Source organism: Syngnathus acus, chromosome 1 (assembly GCF_901709675.1).
Source record: "Syngnathus acus chromosome 1, fSynAcu1.2, whole genome shotgun sequence".
In the NCBI taxonomy this organism is placed as follows: domain Eukaryota; kingdom Metazoa; phylum Chordata; class Actinopteri; order Syngnathiformes; family Syngnathidae; genus Syngnathus; species Syngnathus acus.
Window position 1 is genome coordinate 16,116,345 of NC_051087.1, and position 27,846 is coordinate 16,144,190.

Genomic DNA, 27,846 nt, shown 5'->3' on the forward strand with positions numbered 1-27,846 from the left:
GTTTAGTTTACCTACAGTCATGAAAATGACTGCAAAAAGCATGAACAGTAATTATCAAGGACACAGCATCTAATTAATGTCAGAGGTTCAGTTAATGAGCGTCTGCAATTACAATTACGACTTCTCTCTAACAAGGCAGTGTGATTAACAATTATTGTCGATTGTAACAAGGGCCATGTAATTAATACCTGCCTCGAGGCAAAATGTGAAGAGACATACAGTATAACGGTAAGAAAGTTCAGAGATCACAGTGAATGGTCGAAAACAGAATGAGGAGTACACATAACAGAGGCCGTACATCGAACAATACACTGAGCATTTGCATTATATTGTGTGCGTTGTAGAAGTTTAATTCAAGGCGCAGACTGCAGGACTTAACAGCCTCATGTCATGACGCCACTCTACCACTAGGCCACTGAGCTGGCAGAGGGGTGTGTGTGTGTTGGGTAGGGGAGCAATGGCCCGGAATCAAAGAGTGCAGCAGCATGTTTCTGAACACCATCACTGCACTTTTACCTTTATTTATTAATGCATATAATTATGCATGGTTTCCATTACACATTCCCTGTAATGTAAAACCAGTTCTGTATTTTCGTGTAATTTCCTTTAGGTGAGGCAATACAGATAAAAAAGAGCTGACTGGGCTACATTTAAAAACAAGCCAAGCATATGTAAGCATCAAAGCAAGATGCAATTGAATCAATCCAGCCATGTTTAACAGTTTTGTGTGCTCTGAAGACAGCACTTGTGTGTTTTGAGGCATGAGGGTCTTTTCAGTGCATCAAAGGGACATATAAAAGGGCTTCAAATTGACTAATGTATGCTGTATGCTGAGATAGTTTCATGTAGCAGAGGACCTATTCACTGTGTTAGTGCAAACTAATGACAGCAGACAACCAGATATTGCAGGAATAATAGAGTGTAAAATGAGTGTGACCACAGTGAGCGGCAACCATAACTAATATGGGAGCCTCTTAAAGATAATGGTGCTTCAAATCTCTTTTCTGTAACCTGCATTTCAGGAATTATTCAAACTGGATGTCTTTACTATTCAGGGCAACACAAGAATGTTGGAGCTGACGTGTGTGTGAGTGTGTGTGTGCGTGTGTGTGTATATATGTGTGTGTGTGCGTGCGTGCGAGTTTGCGTGCGTGAATGAGTGTGAGTGAGAGTGTGCCTGTTTTGGATGTGACCATAGATGTCCATACTGATTACCACTAAGCAAAGTAAAATAATAATCATAATAATAAAATATAATAAAAGTAATCTAGCAAATAAATGGAATGTACTCTTCTTCCACTCCGCCTATTTTAAGATGCAAGTTCTGTGAGGTAAGATAACTAAAATTAACCCCCAAAACAAAATATTTAAAAACCCATCAAAGAGCATGATGATGCATTAAAATTTAATCGAAAATATGAATAAAATTCACACCCATTAATCAATCAAGAAGAGGATGATAAAGAACTGAGTCCGAAAATAGTGGCGACAAACTGTAATTTAGCGATGACAGAAACAGTTAATATAACAATGACGGAGTGACGAACTAACATGACTTTGATTTGGCTTGAAATAATGATGGACTCATGATGACGGACAGGTGGCACGGAAGCTGACAAATGACGGAAATTATTAACAGTTTGTCTTTGCCTGTACGAAAAAGTCGAAGTGCTTAGAGCAGGGGTGGCCAACCAGCCAGAGACTAAGAGCCACATTTTTTACTGTGTCATCGCAAAGAGCCACATCATACACATGAGCACACATGAACACTCCCCCCCACACACACACACAAACACGCACACACACACACACACACACACACACACACACACACACACACACACACACACACACACACACACACACACACACCCCTCTGCTCAGCCAAATTTATTGTGTGACATTATTATGTCACGCACCAACATGATAATGACAAATTGACTCCTACAGTACTAAAACCACAGACCAAAGACCCCATTTTCAACAATGAACATTGTGTGCATTGTCTCACACAGACAAACTCTCAGTTTAACAAATTCCACAAACAAAAACATAATAAGTTTTTTCACTTACTATGTGTGGCGGGACAGACCATTCATTTTAGTTTGTCGTTTTCAGGAGACAAGATTTCAATAACGTCACTGAGGCATATTTTAACGAACTCCACTTCATTGTATGGCTTTTTAGCCCGTGCAATGTTCCAAGCCAGTTGAAACAATGCAAGTGTGACAGTCTCTGAGTGCTTCGTAATTTTTTTGAAAAACTGTACCTATTTTCCTGCCTGACTTTTCAAAGTGTCCAAACTTGTGCTTGCGAAATTCAGTCCCTTTTGCAAAGTCCTTATCGATATTGGCATGAACTGAGCTGAAGTGGCGCTGAACATTTGAAGCTTTTAAATGCGCTAATGACGTCCGACATATCAGGCAGAATGGCTTGCCATTACGTTCAACAAAAAACAACTTTAACTCTGTTAAAAACGTCCTGTGGTCATCGTCATATATTCGTTTAGCTGTGCATTTTTTCCTTGCCATTTTGGCCGGGTTGGCTTAGCGTCTTGTCAGCTTTTCTGGACCTAATGGGCCCCCGTAGTCACAGTCACCATTCATTAAAAAGCCAGCAAAACCAATCGCTCTGCCCTGTGTTCATCGTCATATATTCGTTTAGCTGTGCATTTTTTCCTTGCCATTTTGAGAGCGAAATTGACACTCCTCAAATGGGTTTGTCCCTCCTCCTTTGTGGGATTTCACCTCACGCGCATGCGCGTTTGACCAAAATACCATATTGAACTCAAGCGAAGCAAATACGCACGAAAAATAAACACAAATGTTGATATGAACGTAAAAGAGCCGCATGAAACCAGCCAAAGAGCCGCATGCGGCTCGCGAGCCGCGGGTTGGCCACCCCTGGCTTAGAGTTTTTCTTTCATATACGTACATATATACTCCAATCATTCTTTCTCTCTATTCAAAATCTGTCTCTATGCTTTGCGACTGTTCAAACACACTCCTGGGTTTTTCTAGAATGAACCCAGTTTTGAGTGATCTCAAAACCAAACTTTGAACCTTTTAATACTAAAATAAATCCAAACGATAGACATAGTCCCAATGGTATAAACATTCTCCAGCTCATACAGAAGCAAAGCCAATATGCTGGCGGTTGTAAGGATCAGAGAGACCGATATTTTCCCCTCCATCAATCTATCAACATTGCCGTTTTTCTCTCAGGGAATGATCAAAAAAGGGGGAGAAGGATGGGAAAAACTTAGAACTGACTATAAATTGTTTGGTGAAATAAAGGTCAAGATTAACATAACCCATGTATTCTCATAAACACACAGCAATTAATTGGCGTTGCAATGACAGATACTGTACACTGTATATTGATCTGTCACTGTTTTCAGTGCCTTAGAAATATCCCTGAAATTTAGGTGGGCAATCAAAACACATTCTCCGTTCACATGATTTCAAGATGGTAACTCTCAACAAGGATACATTTGTTTATAAACCCAGATTATACCTGTTTAACATCACTTTGTCAGTGTCTTCAGTTTCAGTCATGAAACCACGTATTGGCCACGTTTGGACCAACTTAAACATTTACGTATGAATAGTGAGCAAGGAAGGGCCTCACCACTTCAGACCAGGGTCAGAGGCTGTGTAGAGACACGCTGAGACCAGCAAACTGACTGTCTCACCCATTTGGCAAAGCCATTAAGCACACAAAGACCAGATGCTCTTAGAACTTAACACACTGCTGTCATTGGTTAAATCCAGGTCACTTGATTTATGGATGCCTGGTTCTTAACCCGTATCTCCATTTTCGCCATTTCGCTGGAGCTGCTATTAATAAGAAAGAGAAGCAATTGTAAACAGTGTTGGGACTAATGGCGTTAGAAGTAGGGGCGATACTAATACCGGTAGAGTTTTCCAGTAACGGATGATCTACTCAATTACTGTTAATTGTTATAACGTCGTTACCGTTACTAACAGTGAAATGTGGCACGTTACTTATGCTGCTTCACACCTGTTTCTGGCACCACGTTTCTGGCGCCATGTTTGTGCCGTTTTGGGCGTGGGAAGTGTCGACGTGCAACACAAACACGCTGATGCTTTTCCGCGGACTAACTTGAGTTGATATGCCTCGCATCAGCCAATTAGCTTCGGGAGTCTGTCACGTGACATTCTGCGGCATGCAATGCCGGGCCTTTTTATGGGGGAACTGAGAACAAAAAAGAGAAAATGATCATCGTCGTTGTCTGTGCTCATCCCTCGCTGTACAATACTTATTTGTACCTATACCGACACAAAACAAAACGGGAACATGGTTGGAGAACTTTGAGTGACGAACTTGGCATACCTGGTATGTTTTCACTTTTTTCTTCATTCGTTTTTCAACTGTTGGACTGTCTGAAGACGCAACATTGTTTACATTACCATATAGCGAATTGTTGGCCACTCCGAGCTGTAACTTTTTTCAATCAGAGGAGTTCAGCCATAAAAAAAAAAGGAAACGTGTGCAGTGTGTGCGTCCGTCTGATTTGAACGATCATCTGGAAGTTGTGTGATGATTATTTTACATAGTTGTTAAATAAATATTAAATTAGATTACGTACTAGTCCAGGGGTGGCCAACCAGTCAGAGGCGAAGAGCCACATTTTTGACTGTGTCATCCCAAAGAGCCACATCCCCCCCCCCCCCCCCAAAGAGCCACATCACCCCCCCCCCGCAGACAGAGAGAGACAGACACACACAGGCCTCTGCTCAGCCAGATTTATTGAATATGTCCCACACCAAGATAATGACAGTTATTTAACAGTTAACATTGTGTGCACTGTCTCACACACACAAACTCTCAGTTCAAGCAAGTCCACAAACAGAAATATAACAATTTTCAATAACCCTAACCCTTTAATGAAGTCGCCTTCGTTGTATGGCTTTTTAGCCTGTGCAATGTTCCAAGCCAGTTGATATGATGCAAGCGTTACGGTCTCTGAGTGGTTTGTAAATTTTTGGAAAAAATGCATCTGCTTTTCTGCCTGACTTTTCAAAGTGACCAACCTGTGCTTGCGAAGTTCAGTCCCTTTTGGAAATTCCTGGTCGATATTAGGATGGACTGAGCTGAAGTGACGCTGAAGATTTGAAGCTTTGAAATGCGCTAATGATGCCTGACATATAAGGCAGAATGGCTTGCCATTACGTTCAACAAAAAAATATAAACTCTCCCACTCTGTTAAAAACGTCCTGTTCTTCTTCATATTTTCGTTTGGCTGTGCTTTTTTTCCCTGCCATTTTGAGAGCGAACTTGAAACAAATTATTTACAACTCAAATGAACGCGCGCATTTGTCATCAGTACGTCATTCTTCTTCTTCTTTTCAATTCAAACCGATTCAACTGGTCAGCGCACCACCGCCACCTAGGGGGAATAAATGGCGGCGCCAGCCAAGCATTTTGACGCTTGTCATGTGAAATCTCCTGAAGAGCCGCATGAAACCAGCCAAAGAGCCGCATGCGGCTCGCGAGCCGCGGGTTGGTCACTGCTGTACTAGTCTATGCTGTTCTACTTTATCCAACTGTATTGCCACCTGTTGAAAAATCTGAATTATTTTACATAATTGAACATTTTTGAAACGGTAATATACAATAATTACTTTCCCTAGTAACTAGTTACATTTATGATGGGGTAATCCAATTACTTTTTTGGAAAGGAAACGAGTAACTGTAACTAGTAATTACATTTTGGAAGTAATTTCCCCAACAGTGAATGTGAATACCAGATCCTCACAAAACCAATATTGAATTTGAATTATAGTGTTCAAATGTCACGTTTGGCAAACAAAAAGCGTCATGTACAGAGGATGCAAATATACATATATATATATATATATATATACTACATATATATACATATATATTGTAGTTGAATTGCATGTTTTCATTTATAAGCTTTATTTGAATGTGATTATTCTCATGAGTTTAATTCAACCTGTGACCTTTTTAAAAATTAGTTACCGTAATTTTCGGACTATAAGTCGCGGTTTTTTTCATAGTTTGGGTGGGGGGGCGACTTATACTCAGGAGCGACTTATATATGTTTTTTTTCACAAATTTTTACTTGACCATTAACACATCACTTACTTACAAGTACAGTTGACCACTTTACATGTTATTTCTAGTATAGTTGATCACTTCACATGCTTTGATATCTTTATCTTGAACATATTCAAAACATGAAAAATAGAGAGAAAAAATCTAATAAAGTAATTAACACTTTAAAGCGCCATATCCTCTGGACATGTCCTCTGTCACCAGGATGACATAAAGGACGAGAAATTTGATCGATGGATTTAATGATTTGGAGTGACACAAATGGTTTGATAATATTGTTGTTTATGTGATAGTTATTTAAAATATAGTTTATATATCGTTGTATGGGCCTGTGGAATAATTTGAACTGCGGCACGGCACACGGCATTGTTGACAAAGGACGATCGATAAAAGACGAGAAATTTGATCGATGGATTTAATGATTTGGAGTGACACAAATGGTTTGATAATATTGTTGTTTATGTGATAGTTATTTAAAATATAGTTTATATATCGTTGTATGGGCCTGTGGAATAATTTGAACTGCGGCGCGGCACACGGCATTGTTGACAAAGGACGTTCGATGGATTTAATGAATTGGAGTGACACAGATGGTTTTATAAACGTGTTATTTATGTAATAGTTTTTTTTAAATAACTGAATGTTACGTCAGGCCCGTTCTCAGCTCCTCGTTTGTGTTTGTCACGTTAGCATACCGTATCGTTTAGCCTGTTGTTGCTCGTTCATGTCTGTTCTTGGTGTTGGATTTTGTCGAATAAATTGCCCCCCAAAATGCGACTTATACTCCGGAGCGACTTATATATGTTTTTTTTCACATTTTTGGGCATTTTATGGCTGGTGCGACTTATACTCCGGAGCGACTTATAGTCCGAAAATTACGGTGTATATATATATATTTTATATATATATATATATATATATATATATACCGTAATTTTCGGACTATAAGTCGCGGGTTTTTTCATAGTTTGGGTGGGGGGGCGACTTATACTCAGGAGCGACTTATATACATATATATGGTTTTTTTTCACTTTTTTGGGCATTTTATGGCTGGTGCGACTTATACTCCGGTGCGACTTATAGTCCGAAAATTACGGTATATATATATATATATATATATATAATATTTGTATATATATATACTAGGGGTGTAACGATTCATCGATACACATCGATTAATCGATATAATGCTCTACGATTTATTGGCATCGATGCTAAACGTAAACATCGATTTATATCGCCGTGTTTGACCTCGGACAATAGACGCGACTTTATTTTGAAATCCAGTTCATTGTTGCTTGCTTCCTCTTTCCGGGAGCAGTACGCGGCGTGTTGTGTTGTGAGCAGAGCAGGCACGTGAAAGGGGAGCCGACAACTACACGGCTCCTGGGCTGGTGCTATGGCTAGTGTCCAAGAAGACGAGGAAATTCGCTCCCCTTTGGGCTTCAAGTCATTCGTTTGGAAGCACTTTGGATTCCAAAGAAAAGATGGCTCAACGGACAATTAAAATTATTGTAAATAAATAGTTCAGTAATGCACTTTAAAGTTAATGGTATTACAAAAAAAGAAAGAATATTCATTTTTCTTTACTTATATGAGAAAAAATATAGGAATTTGATAAAGTTCAGTGTTAAAATAAGCACTTTGTATACTACAATACTCTTGTAATTTCCTAAATAAACAGTTTGCAGTACCTTGTTGATTTTGCGTATGAATTGTTATAAATCAGGATATTGTTCTATATTTTTTATTTAAAAATAAATAAATAAAAATCGATCGTGGAGCACTATATCGTGATGTATCGTGAGTGAATCACAGCAGGCTTTAAGATATCGGCAAATATCGTATCGTGGTTCTATGTATCGATATCCCCACAGGGGTCGCGGGCGTGCTGGAGCCTATCCCATCTCATCGGGCATATATATATATATATATATATACGGATATACATTATTATATTTATAATCTATATACCGTATTTTCCAGACTATAACTCGCAGTTTTTTTCATAGTTTGAGACTTCGACTTATAATCAGGAGCGACTTATATGTGAAATTATTAACACATTATTACTTGATCATTAAACACATTACTTACGTATTTACTAGTATAATTGATCACTTCACATGTTATTTCCACGTTAAACCGTATGAGGTCGCACGAGGCCTGTGGAATAATTGGAACCACAGCTGACGATGAGTCTGAATCCATTCACTGACTTCCAGAGTCAGCAGAGTTGTTTATAACACAGAGGAAAGAGATTGATACAGAGGACGAAGATTTCGATGGATTTAATGATTTAGAGTGATACGGATGATTCGATAAACTTGTTATTCATGTTATAGTTATTTGATATATAGTTTATTTAGTGTACCGACTTGCAAATCATTAGAGTTCAGTAGTTTCCGATCGCCTAGGGATGCCGTGAAGGCAGAAGGTGGGAGGAGACAATTGTTGTTGCAATATACATCGCGCTGAATATTATATCATATGCATCACGCTACACAGCGGATCAGGCAAACGGGAATCAGGTGGTATCGCAGAACAGGGTGGCAGGCATACGCAGACGAACCTCTGCAGATTGATGGGTTTGCGGGGTTTAACTACACGCACTAATCAGCCGGTAACAAGGACACAGGTGGCAGCGATCAGCACTGGTTAGCGCGCACAATGGGCTCCTCATTGGATATGCGTCAGCCGGCCAGCACGGTGAGAAAAGAGCGGAGCCATGACATGTTTACGGTAATTTTTTTGTAAGTTTGTGCGTTTTAGTGAAGCCCAAAAGAATGTTTCTAAAAGTCAGTTTAACTTTAAATGTTTTAAAAAGTCTTTGAAAATACAATAAAATGTTTGAAATTACAATTATAAAAGTCTTGTTGTACGTTTGTGCGTTTTAGTGAACCCCAAAAGAATGTTTCTAAAAGTCAGTTTAACTTTAAATGTTTTAAAAAGTCTTTGAAAATACAATAAAAACACACACACACACAGTGGAGCCGCGGTTTTTAAACGTCCCGGTTCTCGAACAAATCGGTATTCGAACAAAAAATTCGAGATTTTTTTGCTTTGGATGTCGGACGAAATTCGGTTGTCGAACCTCGCGAGATGAGCCGAGAGGACCAGCATGCCAACTGACTCCTTTCGTTATTACATTCTCGTTACTCTGAGGATTGCATCAACTCTAATCATGCCTCCAAAGGAAGCAAGTGGGAGCAGTAAAGCCATCCTAAAACACAAAGACGCTCCTAAAGCAATGCGACAGTGAGCGCCCGGCGCGCTGCAGTTCGGCGATCAGACCAAATCAACCTTGGGAGGTTCTGTGGAGGGTGCTTCGGGAGTACGGGGTGCCGAGCCAACTGATAAGTGCGGTTCGGTCCCTGTATCACTGATGCCAGAATTTGGTCCGCATTTCCGGCAGTAAGTTGGATTCGTTCCCAGTGAGGGTTGGACTCCGCCAAGGCTGCCCTTTGTCACCGATTCTGTTCCTAATTTTTATGGACAGAATTTCTAGGCGCAGCCGAGGCGTTGAGGTGGTCCGGTTTGGGGACCTCAGCATCGCGTCTCTGCTTTTTGCAGACGACGTGGTGCTGTTGGCTTCTTCAGGCCGTGATCTCCAGCTCTCACTGGAGCGGTTCGCAGCCGAATGTGAAGCGGTCGGGATGAGGGTCAGCACCTCCAAATCCGAGTCCATGGTCCTCGGTCGAAAAAGGGTGGAATGCCCTCTCCGGATTGGGGATGAGATCCTGTCCCAAGTGGAGGAGTTCAAGTATCTTGGGGTCTTGTTCACGAGTGAGGGGAGGATGGAGCGCGAGATCGACAGGCGGATCGGTGCAGCGTCGGTGGTAATGCGGACTCTGTACCGGTCCGTCGTGGTAAAGAGAGAGCTGAGCCAAAAGGCAAAGCTCTCAATTTACCGGTCGATTTACGCTCCTACCCTCACCTATGGTCACGAGCTATGGGTCGTGACCGAAAGAACGATATCCCGGATACAAGCGGCCGAAATGAGTTTTCTCGGCAGCATGTCCGGGCTCTCCCTTAGAGATAGGGTGAGAAGCTCGGTCATCCGGGAGAGACTCGGAGTACAGTCGCTACTCCTCCACGTTGAGAGGAGCCAGATGAGATGGCTCGGGCATCTCATCAGGATGCCTCCTGGACGCCTCTCTGGGGAGGTGTTCCGGGCATGTCCCACCGGTAGGAGACCCCGGGGATGACCCAGGACGCGCTGGAGATACTATGTCTCTCAGCTGGCCTGGGAACGCCTTGGGATCCCCTGGGATGAGCTGGATGAAGTAGCTGGGGAGAGGGAAGTCTGGGAGTCCCTCCTAAAGCTGCTGCCCCCGCGACCCGACCCCGGATAACCGGAAGAAGATGGATGGATGGATGGACATCAGGACTTTAAAAATATTTTCTAAAATTTAGCGACCGCTCTGTCACAATAATGCGACCAGCGCGGTGCATTTGCGCGGTCGGCGGCGCGCTACGGTTGCGCGTTCGGCAGTGCGCTGCAGTTGCGCGATCGGACAAAATTAAGCTCCCTGCGCACTGAGGTCCACTCAAATTTTGGAAAGTACATCAGGAATTTAAAAATATTTTCTAAATTTCAGCGACGGCTCTGTCACAATAATGCGACCAGCGCGGTGCAGTTGTGCGGTCGGCGACGCGTTACGGTTGCACATTCGGCGCTGCGCTGCAGTTACGCGATCGGACAAAAATGCGCAAATGAAAAAATGCTTAATAACGGCGTTTTTTTGTGGAACGGATTAATTCTTTTTTCATTATTTGTAATGGGAAAACATGATTAGGAATTCGAACGATTCACTTCTCGAACAGCCTTCTGGAACGGATTGTGGTCGAAAACCGAGGCGCCACTGTATATATATATATATATATGTACATATATATACGTATATATATATATATATATACAGGACATCATAAAAACTTCCAGATTCAGCCGGGAGAAACGTTCCAGCTTCCGTACGACCTGCCCTCCATAATGCACTACTATATATATATATATATATATAGAAATAGATATAGATATATATATAATGGTTAGCACGTCCACCTCAGGAGGGTGCGGGTTCGATTCCACCTCCAGCCTTCCCTGTGTGGAGTTTGCATGTTCTCCGTGCCCGCGTGGGTTTCCTCCAGGAACTCCGGTTTTCTCCCACATCCCAAAAACATGCATGGTAGGCTGATTGAGCACTCCAAATTGCCTGTAGGTGTGCTTGCAAGTGCGGATGGTTTTTTGTCTCTGTGTGCCTTGCGATTGGCTGGCAACCAGTTCAGGGTGTCCCCCGCCTACTGCCCGATGACTGCCTGGATAGGCTCCAGTACGCCCGCGACCCCCGTGGTGATAAGCGGTACAGAAGATGGATGGATGGATGGATATATCTATCCAAGACTTGTACCTGTCCAGGATCAGGAAACGTGCAAGTAAGATCTCTGCAGACCCTTCTCACCCAGGTCACAGTCTGTTCAAACTACTCCCCTCCAGATGGCGTTACAGAGCGCTGTACGCCAAAACCAGCAGACACAGACACAGCTTCTTCCCCCAGGCTGCCGCTCTGATAAACTCACACCACTCATAGAGACTCAGAGACATCACTGTGCAATAACATCCTGCTCTTGCCACTTAAATGTTGTTGGTTGCCTGAATGTTGTCAGTCACTTAAATGTTGTACAGAGGCTGCGTCAAATTCCCTGTTTGGCATGCACAAACTTGGACTATAAAGCTGATTCTGATATCATATGGTGTTCTCTGTATAAAATGTGTTTTAGAGCTACGCTCTAGTGTGACCTTATTGAGGATAAGCAGTTCAAAAGAATTAAAAAAAATAAACGGTGTACAGATAACAGAAAACTGCCATTTAGTTCAAGATTATACAAAATTACTCATATCGTGATGTAAAAATTTGTCAACATGACAAAGCTTTAGCTGCATCTGTCTTTAAATAAGATATAATTTACCTTGTTTCCAGAGGCACATTGCTACCCAGCACCCAGCTGTCTTGCAGCGGGACGCTCTCTGGGGATGTGGTCTGCAGCTCGGCAGGTGATTGGCCGGCCACAGGAGCCAGGCTTCCAGTAGGAGGAGTTAGTTGCCGTGTGGAATTCAGCAACTGACCAGGATGATGTGCAGAGCCCAGTGACTGGTTGAGAGCTGTTACTGAGGGCTGCTGACGATATGGGGTTGCCACTGGAGGCAGAGTAGAGCTGTGTATATTGGTTGGTTGCTCTGTAAACATTCAGAAAAAAAAAATATTTATAGGGGTATGTCTGACTTTAAAATTGCAGCCAAATTCATCATTATTTATTTAAAACAAAATAATAATAATTAGTATGTGTGTGTGTGTGTGTGTATGTGTGTGTGTGTGTGTGTGTGCGTGTGTATATAGATGTAAGTGTATATATATATATATATATATATATATATATATATATATATATATATATATATATATACACATACATATATATATATATATATATATATATTCACTTCGTGCCTTGTGGCATATAAGGCCTTCACAGAGCGCTTCCACTTGTCACGGTCAGCTGCTGCAGTCCTCGCTTCAGACCATGACTTCCATCCTGCTTCTTTCCTTTCTTTCTCGACAGTACGCCTCCATGTGGTCTTCGGTCTTCCTTTCCTTCTTTTTCCTTCTGGTACCCAGGTCATGGCTGTGTTGCGGTCGTTGTTGTGGTCCTGCCGTAGTATGTGTCCAATCATTTTCCATTTACGCATCCTACCTTCTTCACTCAATGGCTCCATTGCAGCTCTCTCTAGTAGGTCTTTAGTGCTGATATGGTCTTGCCAATGTATGCGGAGTATTCTTCGTAGGCATCGGTTGTGGAACACATTAATTGCCTTGCTGTCCCCTTTATTCATTTTCCACGTTTCGCATCCATCCAGCAGTACTGGCACTACTAGCGTCTTATAAAGCTTTAGCTTGGTTCTTCTTAAGATGTCATTGGAGCTCCAGGTCTTTCTAAGTTTGATAAATGCCCCTCTTGCTTTTGACAGCTTATTCTTCAGATCATTCATACCGCCTCCCTCTACATACGATTGCTCCCAAGAAAGTGAACTGGTCTACATTCTCAATATCTTGGTCATTGATCTTGATTCGTTCCTGTTTTTTTGCATTTATCCTCATTGTTTTTGTCTTTTGTGTATTGATCTTGAGTCCTACTCGCTTGGCTTCTGCATCAATTTGGGTTGTTTTATTTTGCATATTGTGTTTTGTAGAGGAGAGTAACGCTATATCATCTGCGAATATATATATATATATACACACACACACATATGCAGTCAGGCCCATTAAAAAAATCTGATTAATTACAGGATATGTAATTACCTAATCTAATTATCATATTTTAATCTCATATTTAATAAAGGTCCCAACATTTTGAATTCTAAGACATTACAAAACTGTAGTGCATGACTAATCCGTTAAATACCCCAAGAAGAGGAAATTTGAATTCCACATTCTGATTGATAAATGAAATTCAAAAGAAAAAAGGTCAAGCACATCAGCAAACTCATAAGGACAGGTGCATTATTCAAAAATGCAATACAAAAACACTGAAACAAATTATGAAGACTGATGACTCAATACAGCAGTCCTGCATTAGTTACACCTCTGCTTCACACCGCCTTCTTCCACTCGAAATGTTTCTTTGAATTTGATCTTGTGTAGAAAACACGTTGTTTACTATGCACTGTACAAACAACCATATTACTATTATACTTTAGCTCCAGCTTGAAAATACGAACATCTAGTCATGTTAGATGGTTAAAACCTTACCTTTTTTAATGATAATTTGGTAGAAACACATTTTTTTGTAAAACTTGCACCGCAGCTGAAATATGTGTGTTGATGGATGACTTGTTGGCCTAAGTTAGTTTCAAACTGCACTCTGGTGAATGATGCCTTCGTTCTACTACCATATTAAATTATGATTAGGTACGTATTAGTGGCTATATATATACGTATATATATATATATATATATATATATATACGATATACGTATATATATATATGTATGTATGTGAGGATCCGTTAAGTCCCATATCCACTAGCAATATTATGCTGAAAATTGACGATAATATTTATTTATTTTTTCTTGTGTGAATGATCTTCAGTAGTCATACAATTAACTGCATCATATAAATAAAATTAAACTGAAGTTGTTACCCAATATAGGGATAATTAGATAATTATACATGATTATAAATTTAAACATGTCAAGACAAACGAACTCAACGGCAGATTTCAGTAATTTATCAAATAAACATTTTGAAGTATTTCATGGTTCAGCGCAGCTGATGGATAGTTAAACAAGTTGAAAAGAGAGTGCAAAAAGAAACATTAATGTCCCAAGAAGTTATAATAATTAGTATAATAGTTATAACTTATAATATTATAAGTTGCTGAGAGGAACAGCAATGATCAACCAAATTTAATGAAGATAAAAAGCGAGCAAACCTGACATGGGACAGAGCAAGATGTGTAATGCAAAGAGAGAAACAAAATGATAGATAGGAGGAGTTGAAAGACTGCAAAGAAAGAGAAGACAAGTTGGAGAGGAGATCCAGGAAAAAGAACGCAGGCAGCGTGGAAGAGGCCAGTGGAAGAGCGAAGACGTGTGGGTTATGAAGCGTGAAAACTCATTCCACCTCTGGTCTCAAGCAAGGAGACCTAAGCAAGCATGGGTTTGTTCCACAGCCAAAGACTATCTTTACAGTTCATGGAGGTGGAGCGCACCGCTTTTGGATTGACGAATGCAAAGGATAGAAAAAAATTAGAAAAGAGACAAAAGGGGCATGAGAAATTACTGATTTTAAATTTAGGGTATCAAGGAGTACTTTGTAAGAACAGAGCATCTTTACCGCTGTGTTATATTTGCACATCGACCTCACAGTTCTGAAGTTGGAGGTTTGAATCTAATGTCCAGGTCCTTCCTGTGTAGTGTTTGCTTGTTCTGCCATGTTCCCGCACCACCAGGCTCACCAACAGCTTCATACTCCAGGCTGTTAGGATCCTGAACTCTCTCCCCCCCTTCTGCGTAGCGTCCTGTACTTTTGCGCTATATTCTGACTGTATGCTGTATGCACACTTGCTCCATTTTTGCTCCTCTTATTTATTATGTTATTTGTTTATTTATTATTTATTCATCACTCTTATTTATTCATTGTTTGTGCCTTCTTATTTTTATTTTTTTGTGTTGTTTACTTGTATGTATATTGTGTACTATGTCTTGTCACCGTGGGATAGTGGGAACGTAATTTCGATTTCTTTGTGTGTCTTGCCATGTGAAGAAATTGACAATAAAGCAGACTTTGACTTTGACTTTTGTGGCTTTCTTTCCACATTTGGAAAACTTGGAGATTCTAGATTGTCCTTTGATTTACTGTGAGTTTAATTGGTCTATTTGTCTATTTGTTAGAAACAAATCATTTGGTAAAACTTTGGTCTATTTGTCTATCTGTACCCTGTGATTGGCTGGTGACCAGTCCAGGGTGTACCCTGCCTCTCATTCAAAGTCAACTGGCGTGTGTACATGTATGTATGTGTGTGTATATATCAGAGATGGGGACTCGAGTCACTGTGACTTGGACTCGAGTCGACTCGAGTCGCAGTTTTGATGACTTGTGACTTGACTTGACAAAAATAAAAAAACTTGAGACTCGACTTGGACTTGGAAGTTAAAGACTCGGGACTTGACTTGACTTGAGACACGATGACTTGAATGACTTCCGTGTTATTTAATTTATGTTTTCAGTTTGAATATAAAATTAATAATAGTTTTAAAGTAATATCGATAACACGGTAGGAGCGCAGGCTGAGAATGGCGTTGTCATGATTGGATCGCTACCCTGTCAATCAATCAGCCGTGCCCTCTCTACCTACCTAACGTGTTTATTGGAGAATCACGCCCCTTTATATCAGACATGCACAAACATGTCAGCGGGAGCGGTACCTTCGGCTATCGTTTATGACGGCAAAAGACGGACAGCACAGTGCAAGATATGCAACAGAAACATTTCAGACAGCCAGACAACTTTGTCCGTTTGAAGTTTATAGAGCTCTGGTGTCTCCAGATGTTACAGATGAAACATAAAATGTTTCTAATGCTCTTTAAAGTGTTTCTTCTTTCAGATTTTTTTCAGATTATTTTTTCATATTTGCAACTCAAATGTGTCAGACACTGTCGGCAGACGTTCATTTGTTTAGATTGAGCTGTCAATCATTTTATGAGGTAATTTCTTTCTTGTTTGATTCCATGGTGTATTTTACTGAATATCAGTAATCACAGTGCAAATCCAAATTATTGTCATATTTTTTAAACAGGTTAGACACATTGGACAATGATGGTTACGTAAAGTTACTTATATCTTGTCTTTTCACGTTACTAAGATCAGATTCTGCGGGTAAAATTGCAATAATAAGGTGACTTGACTTGACCTATTTAAGGACTTGACTTGGACTTGACCTATTTAAGGACTTGACTTGACTTGCCCAAGAAAAAAATGACTTGGGACTTACTTGAGACTTGAAGGTTAAGACTTGAGACTCACTTGAGACTTGCACATGTGTGACTTGGTCCCATCTCTGGTATATATATATATATATATATGTATATACACTGCTCAAAAAAATTAAAGGAACAGGTCAGGTACGCGACAGAGGGGGTTGTTAATCAGTTTCAGCTGCATTGGTGTTGATGGAATTAAAAACAGGTGCACTCGAGGGGCAACAACGAGATGGTCCCAAACAAAGGACTGGTTTTGCAGGTGGAGGCCATTTCAAGTTCCTCCCTCTTGATCTTTTTTAACTGGTTTTCCACAAGTGTTGCCTTTAGCTAGAGTCATTATCATGACTGGGAGCATGAGGCGATTTCTTAACCCTCCTGAAGTTGAGCAGATTGTCCAACTCCTCCAGGACGGCACATCCATGCGTGCTGTTGCAAGAAGATTTGATGTGTCTCCCAGTACAATCTCCTGAGCATGGAGGAGATTCCAGGAGGCAGGCAGTTACTCTAGGAGAGCTGGACAGGGCCATAGACGGTCCTGCTGCTTTGTGCAAGGAGAAACAGGTTGAGCACTGCCTGAGCCCTACAGAATGACCTCCAGCAGGCTACTGGTGTGAATGTCTCTGTCCAAACAGTCAGAAACAGACTTCACGAGGGTGGCCTCAGTGCACGACGTCCTGTAGTGTACCCTGTGCTCACTGTTCAGCACCGTGGACCAGAATTGGCAAGTCCGCCACTGGCGCCCTGTGCTTTTCACAGATGAGAGCGGGTTTACCCTGAGCACCTGTGATAGACGTGAAAGGGTATGGAGAAGCCAAGGAGAGCGCTATGCTGCCTGCAACATCATTCAGCATGACCGGTTCGGTGGTGGGTCAGTGATGGTCTGGGGAGGCATTTCCATGGAGGGACGAACAGACCTCTACAGGCTAGAGAACGTCAGTCTGACTGCCATTAGGTATCGGGATGAAATCCTTGCACCCATGGTCAGACCCTACGCTGGTGCAGTAGGTCCTGGGTTCCTCCTGATCCACGACAATATGGCAGGAGTATGCAGACAGTATCTGGAGGATGAAGGAATTGACACAATTGAATTGCCCTCACGATCACCTGATCTAAACCCGATAGAACACCCCTGGGACATAATGTTTCAGTCCATCAGATGCCGCCAGGTTGCTCCTCAGACTTTACAGGAGCTCACTGATGCCCATAGACAGATCTGGGAGGACATCCCACAAGATACCATCCGTCGTCTCATTAGGAGCATGCCGCGACGTTGTCAAGCATGCATACAAGCACGTGGGGGCCACACAAGATATTGAAAAAAAATTTGAGTTGCAGAAATTGAATTTAGGCAAAATGGACGAGCGTGCCACATCATTTTTTCACTTTGATTTTTGGGGTGTCTATATACTGAGCCCTCTATAGGCTGAAAACTTTTATTTCCATCAAAAGATGTGGCATATCTTTGTTCCTGAGACATTAAACCGTCCATGTCAGTATAGATATCCAACATTTTTGTTGTCACCATTGAAATCTGATGTATTTTCAAAGTGTTCCTTATATATATACTGTCCATATCAGGATAGATATCCTCCCAAAAAAATTTCACCACTGAAATCTGATGTATTTTTAAAATGTTCCTTTAATTTTTTTGAGCAGTGTATATATATATATATATATATATATATATGCATATATATATATATGTATATATATGTATATATATATATATGTATATACAGTGCCTTGCGAAAGTATTTGGCCCCCTTGAACCTTCCAACATTTCAGGCTTCAAACATAAAGATATAAAATTTTAATTTTTTGCCAAGAATCAACAAGTGGGACACAATCGTGAAGTGGAACGAAATTTATTGGATAATTTAAACTTTTTTAACAAATAAAATACTGAAAAGTGGGGCGTGCAATATTATTCGGCCCCCTTGCGCTAATACTTTGTAGCGCCACCTTTTGCTGCAATTACAGCTGCAAGTCGCTTGGGGTATGTCTCTATCAGTTTTGCACATGGAGAGACTGGAATTCTTGCCCATTCTTCCTTGCAAAACACCTAGAGCTCAGTAAGGTTGGATGGAGAGCGTTTGTGAACAGCAGTCTTCAGCTCTTTCCACAGATTCTCGATTGGATTCAGGTCTGGACTTTGACTTGGCCATTCTAACACCTGGATACGTCTATTTGTGAACCATTCCATTGTAGATTTGGCTTTATGTTTTGGATCATTGTCCTGTTGGAAGATAAATCTCCGTCCCAGTCTCAGGTCTTTTGCAGACTCCAACAGGTTTTCTTCCAGAATGGTCCTGTATTTGGCTCCATCCATCTTCCCATCAATTTTAGCCATCTTCCCTGTCCCTGCTGAAGAAAAGCAGGCCCAAACCATAATGCTGCCACCACCATGTTTGACAGTGGGGATGGTGTGTTCAGGGTGATGAGCTGTGTTGCTTTTACGCCAAACATATCGTTTTGCATTGTGGCCAAAAAGTTCGATTTTGGTTTCATCTGACCAGAGCACCTTCTTCCACATGTTTGGTGTGTCTCCCAGGTGGCTTGTGGCAAACTTTAAATGAGACTTTTTATGGATATCTTTGAGAAATGGCTTTCTTCTTGCCACTCTTCCATAAAGGCCAGATTTGTGCAGTGCACGACTGATTGTTGTCCTATGGACAGACTCTCCCACCTCAGCTGTAGTTATCTGCAGTTCATCCAGAGTGATCATGGGCCTCTTGGCTGCATCTCTGATCAGTCTTCTCCTTGTTTGAGATGAAAGTTTGGAGGGACGGCCGGGTCTTTGTAGATTTGCAGTGGTCTGATACTCCTTCCATTTCAATATAATTGCTTGCACAGTGCTCCTTCAGATGTTTAAAGCTTGGGAAATCTTTTTGTATCCAAATCCGACTTTAAACTTCTCCACAACAGTATCTCGGACCTGCCTGGTGTGTTCCTTTGTCTTCATGGTTCTCTCTGCGCTTTAAACAGAACCCTGAGACTATCAAAGAGCAGGTGCATTTATACGGAGACTTGATTACACACAGGTCCATTCTATTTATCATCATCAGTCATTTAGGACAACATTGGATCATTCAAAGATCCTCACTGAACTTCTGGAGTGAGTTTGCTGCACTGAAAGTAAAGGGGCTGAATAATATTGCACGCCCCACTTTTCAGTTTTTTATTTGTTAAAAAAGTTTAAATTATCCAATAAATTTCATTCCACTTCACGATTGTGTCCCACTTGTTGTTGATTCTTGACAAAAAATTACAATTTTATATTTTTATGTTTGAAGCCTGAAATGTGGCGAAATGTTGAAAGGTTCAAGGGGGCCGAATACTTTCGCAAGGCACTGTATATATATATATATATATACGTAAGTCCTGTCTGCCCCTCGCGCCCCGTCGCATCATTGTTGTTGTCTTGATGTCTTTTTGGTTCTTGTTGTCGTTTAATGTCTTCACGTCCTTTGTGTCACGTCCCTGTCGGTTAGTCCTCTAGTTATTTTGTTAAGTCATGTCAGTTTAACGAGTCTGTTTTTGTTTTCTTCAATAAACCCTGGTCCACGCTGCATTTGGTCGCCCTGCTCCATCCGATCCGTGAAACCGCCTCCCCAAACAGATGTTATACTCCCAGCTGGAGAGAGGTCCGCGAGCCCCAGGTGGGCAAAAGAAACGTTTCAAGGACAACCTCAAGACCAATCTCAAGAAATTCCAAATAACATCTCAGGACTGGGAGCGCATCGCCTTGAACAGGAACTGCTGGAGGGCAGCGGTGCAAGAAGGTGCAGCACATCACGAAAAGGAACTCCGCCGTGTCGCAGAAACCAAACGACAACTCCGTAAGGAAAGACAAAAACAGGCTCCAGCACGACTACAACCCACCACCACTTTCCCCTGCCCACACTGCACAAAAATATGTTGATCCCGAATCGGCCTCGCCCACCTGCGGACCCACAAGTAGACGACCCCGAGAAGAAGACAGTCATACTCGACCCGAGTGACCGCCGATGATGATGGTGTGTGTGTGTGTGTGTGTGTGTGTGTGTGTGTGTGTGTGTGTGTGTGTGTGTGTGTGTGTGTGTGTGTGTGTGCGTGTGTGTGTGCGTGTGTGTGGGTCTGCAACAGACAGAAATACAGCACGTAAGTCAATGCTCAACTTCTGACATCACACAACACAACGGCACACATACATGATTAACTGCGCGTAACGGTTCCGCGATACTAAATAACCATAAATGAAATACTCTCGGCAACACACCAAACATAAGTCATCGAGACAACAAAATACATTTGCTGGCGACCGTTAGTCGCCGTGCCACTGCGTAACGGCTACTCGTACGATGCAAGGCAAACTTAAAGGAGCGCGCCGGAGCTGTCAATCAAACTGCGCGCACACAGAGCAAACCGCGATTGGACATCGGCACAACAGTGGACAGTAGTAACAATGAAATCTATCTACTCACTTTGTGTCAAAGACGCACACGATCACAGCAACATACTCAGTCGATACCAGCAACCTTTAACTTACCGCTGCGCACAAGTGAATGGGTACAATGTCTAGACCCCAAGTGTAAGACGGCCCCCACTTTTTCAGTCTTATTTCAATGCAATAAACATCGTCTTATATTCGGGCCAATACGGTAATCCAGTAAAGGGCGCTAATGTAATGCTGCGGATGTTAACCACCATTTTACTTGATAAAGAAGAAGAACTTGGTCACATGCGGACAACAACCAATCAGAGACGAGCTTTTACGACTTTGCTTCAGTTTCGAGTTTTACATGTGGTGTTTCGTGCTGTTCAGAATCTTGTTGGCAGTCTTGAAATAAAGTCGTGTTTGGAAAGCATGTGTTCAATACTGCCACACCTGTAATAATGTTTACATTTGTTTACAATTTTTATTCATTTTGGGCAATTTGTGTATTTTGGGTCCTGCATATCAGCAAATGAACCAGCCTGTGATTTAGGGCTATATAAATAAACTTGTCTTGACATAGATTATAGAATTTAAACTAGTTCCCATGTAATTTTGTGTTTTTCTACCTTGATTTTAATGTTGAGTACTTTTATAGATTAATATTTTCATTTAATTTAATTTAATCTGCTTTATTTACTTAGTAAGACTTTAAAAGGGGCACTTTGGAAACACATGAAAAACATCATTATGATTGACATTTAATTACTTCACACTGCATTAATACATAGCACGTGAATGCTCAGCTGCACTCTGACCAGCCCACTGACTTCCTCTTCAGAACCGGCAAGTTGCCACCACTAAAACGGCCACACCACAAAGAAAATGCAGTGTCAGCCTGAGCCAAGGCAAGCACAGTGAAACTAAAATGTGGTGTGAAACAAGAGAGTAATTTTATTTTTTACCACAAAAAATGAGTATGAATTTCAGTTCAATAGTTTTGTGTGCAAATAAAGATATTTCTTTAGTGTTGTTTATGTTAGGGTTAAGAAAACAATATTTAGATGTCTGAGCTGTCATAAAAGGAAAGAAATGTATTGTCAAAGTTGGATTTATTGTTTGGAATGCTGCTTTTATAAAAAGCTAATTTTCTTTTTTCCCCTCCCAAATTTTATTTTTGATAAAAGTTAGCTAATTCCAAATGTCTATTGTTGAAGAACGGAAAAATAACCTGAAAGAAGAGAGTCTAATCTTTCTTTTGCTAGGCTCCATGTTTATAGTCATAGAACACAATATTCTGTGGGCAACAGCAGTCAAAATCAAAATGATTAGGGGGGAGTTGCTCCAATAATGGCTGGGATTAAATGAGTTAAAAATAAAATGAAAATAGGAATAGTCAACAGTGTAAAAAAAAAAGTAGGAAAATACAGTCGAGCCTCGGTTTTCGAACGTCCCGGTTCTCAAACAAATCGGAATTCGAACGAAAAATTCGAGATTTTTTTGCTTCGGTTGTCGAACAAAAGTCGGAGGTCGAACCTCGTGAGATGAGCCGAAAGGATTCGAGAAAACCCGACCGCGCGGCCCGGATGCCGACTGACTCCGTTCGTTATTGTATTTTCGTTACTTTGAGGATTGTATTAACCCCTAACCTCCAAAGAAAGCAAGTGGGAGCAGTAAAGCCATCCTAAAATACATAGACGCTCTTAAAGCAATGCGACAGTGGGCGCCCGGCGCGCTGCGGTTGCGCGATCGGACCAAATTAAGCTCCCTGCGCACTGAGGTCCACTTAAATTTTGGAAAGTACATCAGGACTTTAAAATATTTTCTTAATTTCAGCGACGGCTCTGTCACAATAATGCAACCGGCGCGATGCAGTTGCGCGGTCGGCGGCGCGCTACGGTTGCGCGTTCGGCGGTGCGCTGCAGTTGCGCGATCGGACAAAAATGCGCAAATGGAAAAAATGCTTAAAAAAGGCGGGAGGGGGGGTTTGTCTTGGAACGGATTAAAATTTGTTTCCATTATTTGTAATGGGAAAAATAGATTCGGAATTCGACCGATTCACTTCTCGAACCGCCTTCTGGAACGGTTTGTGGTCGAAATCCGAGGTTTGACTGTATAACACAGTGTGCTAGTTTACAGTTTTGAGTGTTTTAGCACTCATTCAACATATACAAACTCTCCTCAGGAATAATGACAAGATGCCTTAAAATGGAAGCAGTTTTTAAATAAATGTATTGTAGAAACTGAATGTCCTCTCAGTTGTATACTGAACTTGTATAGCTCCTGTTTCCACGGCTTGCCTTCCAGCGTAGCTGTGTGTATCGCTTTGGTCAGAGTCCTGTTGAATCTTTCAACTGCAGCGTTGGCCTGTGGCCAGTAGGGGGTGATCTTTCTGTGGTGGAACCCAAGGTATTTTGCAAAGTCTAAAAAGTCCTTGGTTGAGAATGGGGGCCCATTATCGCTTTTCACCACTTTTGGAATGCTCACAGTTGAAAAGATTTTGTCCATGACAGGGATGAGTTTGCATGCTGATGTGGACGGCATAATCTCTACAAAGGGAAATCTTGAATATTCATCTGTGATGACGAACAGGTAGTCACCTGAAGGAAAGGGGCCACAGAAGTCCACTGCAATATTTTCCCAAGGTCCCTGTGGGAGTTCAGATATTTGCAGTGGCTGATGCTCAGTCTTGGGTGTGGATGATTGACAAGGAAGGCAGCGGGATATCAGTTCCTCGGTTTGTTTGTCTATCTTCGGAAACCAGACTTTCGCTCGGAGCAGCTGCTTAGTTTTGACAATGCCTTGATGTCCCTCATGAGCGAGTGCAAGTGCTCTGGATTGCAGGGTCAGAGGCATGATGAGTCTGGTGCCCTTAAGAACGAGACTGCCTCCATCCACCGTTGTAAGTTCTTCAAAGTCAAAGTCAAAGTCTGCTTTATTGTCAATTTCTTCACATGTCAAGACACACAAAGAGATCGAAATAACCTTTCCCACTATCCCACGGTGACAAGACATATTACACAATATTCATACAAGTAAACAGCACAAAAAGTAAAAACAAGAAGGCACAAACAATGAATAAATAAGAGCGATGAATAAATAATAAATAAACAAATACCATAAACAAATAAATAAGAGGAGGGAAAATGGAGCAAGTGTGCATACAGCAGACAGTCAGAATACAGCGCAAAAGTACAGGACGTTATGCAGCCGAGGGTGGAGGGGGGAGAGAGTTCAGGATCCTAACAGCCTGGAGTATGAAGCTGTTGGTGAGTCTGGTGGTGCAGGAGCGCAGGCTTCTGTACCTCTTCCCAGAGGGCAGAAGATCAAACAAGTGAGCGGGGTGACTCACATCACACACAATCGTGGTCGCCTTGCGGGTGAGATGGGAGGTGTAAATGTCCTTCAGGGAGGGGAGTGAAGCACCAATAAACTTACCAGCTGTGTTCACTATGCGCTGCAGGGCCTTCATGTTGTATTCAGTGCAGCTACCACCCCACACAGCGATACAACTGGAGAGGACGCTCTCAATGGTGCCACGGTAGAATGTGGTCATGATGGCCGGAGGAGCACTGCTCGCCTGAGTTTCCGCAGGAAGTACAGGCGGCGCTGAGCTTTCTTCGCCAGTGATGCAGTGTTGGTGGTCCAAGAGAGGTCCTCACTGATGTGCACCCCCAGGAATCTGGTGCTGCTCACTCTCTCCACCACAGCACCGTCGATGGTCAGTGGCAGGTGTTGGGTGTGACCCTTCCAGAAGTCAACAACAATCTCCTTGGTCTTGTTGACGTTCAGCAGGAGGTTGTTGTCCCTGCACCACGTGGCCAGAAGGTCGACCTCCGACCTGTATTGAGTCTCGTCGCCCTCGGTGATGAGACCCACCAGAGTCGTGTCGTCGGCATATCTCAGCACGCGGTTGGTGCTGTAGGTTGCAGTGCAGTAATGCGTCAGCAGGGTGAAGAGCAGCGGACTGAGCACGCAGCCTTGGGGGGCCCCCGTGTTCAGCGTGATGCTGCCGGAGATATTGTCGCCAGCACGTACTACCTGAGGCCTCTGACAGAGGAAGTCCAGTAGCCAGTTGCAGAGGTAGGTTCTGAGGCCCAGCTTGTCGAGTTTGCAGATGAGTCGCTGTGGTACAATGGTGTTGAATGCAGAACTGAAGTCCACAAACAGCAATCACATACGAGTCTCTTTTCTCCAGGTGGGTGAGGGCTGAGTGGAGGGCAGAGCAGATGGCATCCTCAGAGGACTGTTTGGCTCGGTACGCAAACTGGAAGGGGTCTATGGTGGGGGGAGAATGGATCTGATGTGCTCCATGACAAGCCGCTCAAAGCACTTCATGGGTGTCAGTGCCACGGGGCGGTAGTCATTGAAGCAGGATGGAGCAGGTTTCTTCGGCACAGGTATGCTGGTGGCAGCCTTGAAACATGATGGGACGATGGCCTGCTGCAGGGAAATGTTAAAGATGTCCGTGAAGACACCCATCAGCTCCTCAGCGCAGTCCTTCAGCATTAAGATCTTCCCTAATGTTGTAAAATGTTCTCAGGGTTGACTGATCAAATTGTGTGGCGTTGTCATGAAGGCTGTCCCAGTTACCTGAGTGAATAATTTTGACAACATGTTGTAACAGTGGATCACCTAGAGTCTCTCTTTTCACTTCCTCGAGTGTCATTGCTTTGGGTACTGCATGTGTTGCAATGAAGCAGACATGCATTTCAGTGTCCACGTCATCTGTGATACTGGGTGTGTGAAGTGTTTGTGGATGGCGGGACACGTAGTCTGCCAGGTTTGATTTTCCAGGTTTGTGAACAACTTTGAACTTGTAAGGTTGCAGTCTGAGCGCCCACCTTTCTATCCGTGCGGGAGGCTTGGACTTTGGGTTGTTGAAGATGAGCTCCAGCGGTTTGTGATCATAATGAATTCAGCTCCATATAGGTACAAATGAAAATGCTCACAACTCCAAACAATAGCCAGCGCCTCTCGTTTGGTCTGGGAATATCGCTGTTCCACTGGGGTCAGAGCCCTACTTGCATAGGCTACAATGTATGTCTTGTTTTCCACCTTGTCAGTCTGTGCCAGGATTGCACCGAGACCAACTGGACTTGAGTCCACAATGACCTTTGTTTTTCTCTCAGGGTGGTAAGTAGCTCATGACCGGATTGCTGATCAGCCTGTCTTTTAGTTGATTAAGGGCCTCTGTATGTTCCGTTTTCCATGACCACTCTGTGTCCTTCTTTGTGAGCTCGCGCAGCGGTTGGGTAATTGAGCAGAAGTACGGGATGAAACGAGCGCTGTAGTTAGCCATCCCCAGTAGGCTGCGGATCTCACTCGGATTCTGTGGGAGTGGCATGTGTGTGATATCTTGTATTTTCTTCGGGTCAGGTGAGATACCGTTTTTTGAGAAGATGTAGCCATAGAATTCCAGAGACGTTTTGTGGAACTCACATTTGTCACATTAATTGTGAGATTGTTTTCATGGAGTCTTTTGAAGACTTCTTCCAGGGAGCGGTCATGCTCTGCAGGGGTGGTTCCAAAAATGATGATGTCATCACTGAAATTTCTGACTCCCTGTATTCCGTGGAGCACATTTTGGATTGTGTGTTGGAAAACCTCTGCTGCTGAAGAGATCCCAAAAATGAGGCGTGTGTACCGTCTCAGTCCAATATGTGTTGAGAATGTAGTGATGTATCTGGATTCAGGTGCTAGTTCAAGTTGGTGATATCCTGCATTGAGGTCCAGCTTCGAGAACATGGTGGCACCGTTGAGATCATGCACGATGTCATCCACCGTAGGTGATATGTCTCTCTCCCTTTGGACAGCTTTATTAGGCAGGCGCATGTCTATGCAGAGGCGTATTTTCTCTGGGTTTTTTGGTTTCGGTAATGCCACAATGGGTGACACCCACGGTGTTGGACCTTCTACTTTTTCAATTATGCCTTGGTCCTTCAAGCTTTGTAATTCCTCCTCTACTTTCTTCCTCATGTGAAAAGGAACACGACGGTGGGGCTGAACAACTGGTTGCACACTCTGGTCTATGTGCAATTTGACTTGGAAATGTTTCAGTTTCCCTATGCCTGAGGTGAGACTTGGATATTGCAGGAGCAGCTGATCAGCTTTAGACAGGTCCTGTGGTACGGTTTGATTGGAGAGCACCACATGTATGAGTCCTAGTTTAGTTGCAGCGTCATGGCCCAGCAGTGAGCCGTGGTTTCCATCAATAATGTAGAATGCTGCCTGAGCTGTTCTCCCATTAGCAGAGACTGTTGTGGTGACTTTACCATGAAGGGAAAGGGGAATTTTTGTAGGCTCTTCCATCCAGGATATTAGCTGAGGCTGTCGAATCAACAAGAACATCATGCATTCACCAGCTATCATGGCTGACCTCACTGGTGGTTCTCTTCCTTCCGCATCTTTTGTGACAAAGACGTATTTGTCATCCGTGCTCGAGTCATCAGCAGCTAGATGACTGATGGAAGTGGCGTCAGCTTCGTTAGTAACAATAGTTTTAATTTGTCTGCGCCTGTTAGGCCATGACATCTTTTGTGTGCTCTGTGTTGGTTTTATTTTCTGTCCATGTTGATGTTGTTTTACCTTTATGCCAGGGTCGGAGAGACAGCAGCAGGCGTAGTGGTTGAATTTTCCACATGTTCGACACTGTACAGTGTACACCTTTCGCTGGACCATCTGCCTGACCACCCTGATGAGGAAATGTACCTCCACAATTCCTACATTTTATCTTTGGCTGATTTCTCTGGTCCACGTTTGCCATATGGTGTCCAGAGGTGGTCC

At 42.5% G+C, this 27,846-nt stretch overlaps 1 protein-coding gene across 17 annotated transcripts in view; it reads right to left on the reverse strand.

Moving 5' to 3' along the window:
* The window catches only part of tenm3 (teneurin transmembrane protein 3), a 408,252-nt gene that overhangs the window by 196,343 nt on the left and 184,063 nt on the right, over window positions 1–27,846 (reverse strand). For all 17 annotated transcript variants that reach the window (XM_037253940.1, XM_037253950.1, XM_037254006.1 and 14 more), the window contains one exon: window positions 12,076–12,343. In XM_037253940.1, the coding sequence (XP_037109835.1) occupies window positions 12,076–12,343 (268 nt within the window). The remainder of the gene's footprint in view (window positions 1–12,075; window positions 12,344–27,846) is intronic.